The 6,282-nt window shown below is 39.7% G+C and overlaps 1 protein-coding gene across 1 annotated transcript; it reads right to left on the bottom strand.

Moving 5' to 3' along the window:
* On the bottom strand, window positions 1–2,166 carry nkx6.3 (NK6 homeobox 3). The gene is made up of 3 exons (XM_035166618.1): window positions 1,758–2,166; window positions 933–1,102; window positions 1–231 (listed from the first exon to the last, which is right to left on the bottom strand). Exons 1-3 carry the CDS (start codon window positions 2,164–2,166, stop codon window positions 1–3), a joined length of 810 nt encoding a protein of 269 aa, XP_035022509.1.
* Window positions 2,167–6,282: the final 4,116 nt, after the last annotated feature.

A 6,282-nucleotide genomic window follows, 5' to 3' on the forward strand; every position in this document is an offset into this window, starting at 1 on the left:
TCAGACGTGGTGCGGCCCGAGGCGCAGCACGGAGAAAGCTCTGCGGTGTTTGCGCAGCAGCAGGCGGATCTTGTCGTCGTCGGAGTCGGGGTCCAGGGGCTTGTTGTACTCCTCGTCCTCCACCTCGTTCTCCGAGGCCTCGCCCTGGCCGGCGTGCAGGCCGCTCTGCGTGGAGCTCGGCTCCGTGGAGCTCTTCTTCCTCCACTTGGTGCGTCGGTTCTGAAACCACACCTGAAACACAGCAGGGCGCTATTCACTGTGCTGCTGCTGCTGGTGGAGGGTGCGTCATGTTTGGAGACATTGTGACACATCGAAAGCTGTGGAAATCAGTCATGACCCAGTTTATGAATGGATGGATGCATGAATGAACGAGTGGATGGATGGACGGAGCGGAGTATTTTGGCCTACGGGTGTATCCTGTTTGCTTTCTATACTACATGAATTGTTCTGGTGCACTGATGATGACAGTTTTAATACTTATAAGTTGACTACCTTTGTTTCTAAATCTTGGAACAAACAAAACCATCTGGATTTTACATGGGTATTTGTATTTACTTTTATTATTGACACTGCTACTCTGGTTTCTATTTTCTTTTTCTAAATAATGGTGTCTTATAAGCATGTTTTAGGTTGGGCACATTATGTGTACGATGCAATAATAAAAATCAACCAAACAACCAATCATACATGATAATTACACAAATTCTGGCCCCTTCAGTTGTGAATAATTAAGTTAACATAGTTGAATTTTGCAGCAGCTTTCAGAATTAGACTCACAGCTGCACATGAAACCATAAACTACAACAACAACAAAAAATGGCTATGGTCAAACAAAGATAAATTAAACAAAAAAAGAAAGAGCAATGTGTCCAAAAAATTCTCCTTCAAATTTGTCAAACGTCTCCCAGGAAACAATCATTTTCAAAGCCTACCTTAACTTGTGATTCGGTCATTCCCAGAGAATAAGCCAGCCTCGCTCTCTCAGGCCCGGCCAGGTATTTGGTCTGTTCGAAGGTTTTCTCCAGAGCAAATATCTGATGTCCACTGAATGTCGGCCTGGTGTGTTTCTTCCTGCCGGACATCTCCCCGAGAGGAGCACCGCCTGACAACATCAACGCAGAAAATGTTACAGACATAACAGACTTTCTTTTGTTTGAGCTAATTCATTACACAAGCTTGTGCCTTCAATGCAATGTCATATGTACAACTTGTGAAAAACAGAGGGATTTACAAAGATATATTAATCGTCTCAGTTTGAATTTAGGCAATCTATTATCTATAGTCACAAACTATCTATTTGTTGCTCATACACTGAGTTTTAGACTGAATCTATTAAATTATATTAATGCAGCATGATATATATATATATATATATATATATATATATATATATATCAATCAGTATTATGCATATTCTCTAGTATTTGCCTTACACCCCTTGAACCCATCATACGTACATTTTTATTTATTGTGTTTCCTTTAGCTATATTACACTTTTAATAACAACTCCTACAGTTTAGGCACAATATTTTAGAAGAGTAAAATGTAAAGGTATAATTTGTATTGTATTTATGACCTCTGACATCTATGTTTTATAGTTCTGATTGATTCACAGCAAGGAATTTGTTGGTTTCAGCATCATTCTTTCCTTCACTAATGGCTAGCATCCTTTGGTGTGCGCTGACAGACAGACACAGGGATGTAGTAATGCAGTGATGGGCTGGATGCTGAGCCCAGCCTTCAGTATTGAGACTCACTGTTGGTGCACTGCTGCCTCCCTCCTCTCCAGTCACAGCCGTTCTCGGCCCAGCAGCTCACATTGCGAGCCTTCATCGGGCACTCGGCGCCCGGCTTGGTGAAGCTGCCCAGTGACGAGTTGTAGTCTCGGTTATAGTACATGGACGCGTTGGAGACGGAGGGGCTGAACCCCCCCATGGTCGAGTATCCAGACAGCAGGGTGGTGGTGCCCGTGGTGCCCATCATGGAGCGACTCAGGATGTCACTGATGCCGTGGGGTGTCCCTGCTTGCAGCTGGCTGTTCAGGCAAGGGTTGAGCTTGTAGAAAGAGTTGGGCACTGAGTACTGGCAAACCGGCGTCTTTAGATCCGAGGGGAACTGGTTCAGGCTGTTGTTGAACAGGAAGGATCCCTGGATGTTTGGATCCATGGGACGTTAGTAACTCTGCCTCCAGATTTCAGCAACACATCCAGCGAGATCCAAGCAGGAGGAGACCTCTGATGGGCACACGAGGAGTTCTCTCAGCCACGGGTGATGTCAGGATCTGGGATCACACCCTGCACCGTTCCTAGATGTTCAAACAATCAAGGGCACCAATAGCAATTTTAACAAAGTCTGTGGTGTTTGCCAAAGTTGCTACCACATCAGAAACGTTGAAGCAGCAGATAACTCTTCACTTCCGCCCTTCCCCTCTTCTCAGCCACAGTGTGACGTTTGATAGCTCCATATCTGAAGTTCTGGACGAGCCCTCTGCACACAGATCTTAGTGTTCCCCCAAAGACATATCCCTCCTGCCGCCTCGCTCCTCAGAAATCGTATAAATAAGCAGTATCTGGAAATGGAGTGGCACCTTGATAAAGATAGGCCACATTAGAATGCAGCCTGGGATTGGCCTGGGTCTCACTGCTTTAATGTCTTTCTATTGGCTCCTAGGTGAAAGCCAAGCCTTTTATTGGACGGCAGCAGATTAATTGAGTTTTGAACAGGTGGAGTGGGAACAAGTTGATTTTTTGATGGCCTGCCATGTCTGACCAAGTGTGGTGGAGCTGAGGCAGCTGGAGCACACAGAGGAGGAGGAGGAGGAGTAGAAGGAGGAGGAGGAGGAGGAGGAGGAGGAGGGCATGCTATGTTTATACACTGGAGATTTTACACAAAAACATTACATAGTTTATTGTAAATTATACAACACAAACCTAACACAATGCACCACTTTATAATAATTAAAATCTTGTATATATGATTTAGATCCTGATGAAATAGTCTGAATAAGGCAAGGCCGGGCGGATAGTATTTTCTGATTACCGTAACCAGAATTAGATCACTAGCAAATGAAAACATGTGGAGTATTCAGATTTTTATGTAGACATGCTTCTTAAACAACGTCCTATTGGAGTTTTCACAGCATTATGCAACTTCAACATTTACGGCATTTACCAACTGCTTGATGCCATATTCAGATTTAAATGCTCTGTAACATGTAAACAGGAATACGAATAGAATATTATATAAGAAATTCAATTGAACATTATAATCCTTAAAAAAAAGGAATTAGATTATAATAAGTTTTATTCTAAATTATATAAGACTATTATAATAATTATAAATCAGATTAAGGAAAATAGTCAGATTATTGGTGAACGAATAGTCACTGTGGAAAAAGTTCTTCCATCATAGCAACAGCCTCAATCAAATTAAACCAGAAATTAAATTAGAAATCTAATTTGTTTTCCACAGTTCCTCCACTTCCTGCTACTGGTTCAACATGGCAACACACCCTTGCTTTCTTATCTATGAGTGGTATGACTGTATCATATCAATCTGTTTTTGTTTTTGTTTTAGAGAATGTGAATCTAGTCATTTTAATGTTTGAGATTGTATTATTCATTTTCCTACCTTACCTAAGCAATGAGTGGAGGACAAGACAGATGACCCCTATTCAATCATCAATCAATCAAATTTTATTTGTATAGCCCATATTCACAAATCACAATTTGTCTCATAGGGATATACAAAGGTGTGACATGCTCTGTTCTTAACCCTCAACAAGAGTAAGGAAAAACGACCCCAAAACTCTATTAACAGGGGGAAAAAACATAGAAATCTCAGAGAGAGCCACACGTGAGGGATCCCTCTCCCAGGACAAACAGAAGTGCAATAGATGCCACGTGTAACTGAGAACATCAACAAAATAACAGTATTTACAACATTGATTAGAAGAAAGAGTTTTTAACATGATAGAAAGGTGGTGATTGCGTATCACCACCGGAATGATGCTCCCCAAAGTGTAAAGTGTTCATGACTCAGTGATACATATGATAGATAATGTATGGACCAGCTACCAAGTATGAATAACCGTTGTTCACACCTTCACTCATTAGCCACATGTCATGCTGTGATATGTTGTGATTCCATCTGCAGATGCTGAATTAAATCTCAGAAAGACCAACGTTCACTTTGCTCTTTATTCAGCAGAAATCGCTGCCGCAAACATGGTGTTGTCGGCAGGATCACACGAGTGAGAGGACGAGTGGACCTCAGGGCTGAAGGTGAAGACTGTGCATAGCCAGAGTCCGGGACTCTAACCTTAACCTCCCCGGCAAAACAGGGTAGAGAAGGATATTGTGAGGATCCTCCAGGGTTGATCACCAGTGAATCTGAGGAAAATGACTGTGTTATGATTCTGCCCTCTGAACTATTGAAAGGTTATTATAGAACAAATTTTCCGTTTTATGGACTTTTTAGATTTTGGCCATTTAACTTGTTTTTCTTGTGTTTAGTACTTTTTTTTAATTTGCACTCCTCTTGAGTTCCAGGGTGACCCTCCATTTCCTGTTTTATTTGGAAACTTCTTTTCCTTGTGGGTATCTCTTGCCTTAATTCCTGTCTTTGTCCTGTTTCCCGCTCATGTGATTCGCCTGAGATGAACCCCCCCTGTGTAAAGTTGATTGAGGTCATCGTTTACACATTTTTCCTGTGGTTCAGTTCTACCTTCATTTACAATTTTACATGTTGTTTCTGTGCAGTTGGTTTGCTGCTGACAAATTTTAGCATTACATTTATTTCATTCCATCAGGCAAGTCCTTTTTAGAATAATATCATTGTTCACAACAAAGGAAGAAATAAGTGCAAACTTCCATTATAAAGATCTGTGATTTATATACATATATATATATATTGGAATGTGTAAAGGGAGAAAATGTATAATACTATTACTACTACTAATAATAATTATAATTTAATAATTGTAATTAATGAGTACAATATTCATGTAAACCATGAAAAGGGAACATAATAGTAATATAGTTGTCTGATAGTAACTTTTACGATAGAGATAGAGGTTAGGGTGCATGAAAAGAGGACATTTCCATGACTAGAATCAGATGCTTAATGCATAAATCCATTATGTGCATATAAAAACATGTGCAGTTGGTTGTATTGTACAATAAAACATGCCGACTCTTCCAGTGTGTGTTGGGTGCAGCCTGCAGTGACTCTGAGTGTCATGTGATTTGGAGTTTATAGGGAAAAGCCATGTGTTGTTCAGTAACTTTCCAGGAGTGATGATGTCATTTTGGATTTCCAGCCCTATCCTCTTCCTGTCACATGATCATGACCGACAGTCAGTGAGGAGTGAAAGAAATGCATACGTTTTGCTGTAGAGGGCAGAGCTGTTTGACTCACTGGTCTAACTCAGCTGGGAAAATTTTTAATTATATCAACCTTTGCATGATGCAATTACTCAGCCATGTTTTAATTCACTACAAAGGCCACACGGCCGAAGTGAAATCTGATACTTTGGTGGGTTTTTCCATGATATGTTGAAATAGGGGACTTCCACAGTGTTTCACTTTAAATACGGTTACATCGCTTTAGATTACAGCATATTGCATTTAAAGGACTAAAAATGAAACAAGTATAAATAAATAAATGAATAAATGAAAAATAAAGAAATGTAGGAAAGCATAAACAAATAAATAGATATAAAAATAAATGGACAAATGTTGGAATAGATAGATATAAAAATGAATAAATACATGTACAGATGCAGAAAAGGCCCTTTTCATCGCAAACTTTATTTATTTATATATACTTGAATAAATTTAAGGCCTTTTTAAAGCCTTTTCTGTAATTCTACATTTATTTATTTTTACATGTATCTATTTATTTATACTTTCGTAATTTTTTCATAATTGCACTGCAGCTTTGATAAAAAGGCAAAATTAGGGTTTGCATATTCAATTATTAGTACTGAGTGTCAGCATTCAATATCCTAGGAGAGATATGACCAACTTTGTAGTAAATACAAGCGAGTACAGTAAACTGATGTATGTGAGACAGTTATATTATTTACAGAAAATTATAAGACATCAACAACTCAAATCATACAACAACAACAACTTACAGGTGTTAATTCTCCTCACTGGGGATGAAAAGAAAAAAATGAGAGCACCAGTGCCACCCTGCCCTCAACTTGAGGAAAATTTCCAAAGTTTGGTTCCTCCCTCAGGTTCCTCCCCTTTCACATTCCATGTGGGTCTGTTTGTG

The sequence above is a fragment of the Hippoglossus stenolepis genome, chromosome 9 (assembly GCF_022539355.2).
Source record: "Hippoglossus stenolepis isolate QCI-W04-F060 chromosome 9, HSTE1.2, whole genome shotgun sequence".
Classification (NCBI taxonomy): domain Eukaryota; kingdom Metazoa; phylum Chordata; class Actinopteri; order Pleuronectiformes; family Pleuronectidae; genus Hippoglossus; species Hippoglossus stenolepis.

Bases quoted from the DNA above. Each gene is read 5' to 3' on its own strand.
- nkx6.3 (XM_035166618.1), bottom strand. From the start codon at position 2,166: ATGGATCCAAACATCCAGGGATCCTTCCTGTTCAACAACAGCCTGAAC. The intron at 1,103-1,757 runs GTGAGTCTCAAT...TGATGTTGTCAG, and splicing joins GAGGCAGCAGTGCACCAACA to GCGGTGCTCCTCTCGGGGAG. The intron at 232-932 runs GTAGGCTTTGAA...GCTGTGTTTCAG, and splicing joins TGACCGAATCACAAGTTAAG to GTGTGGTTTCAGAACCGACG.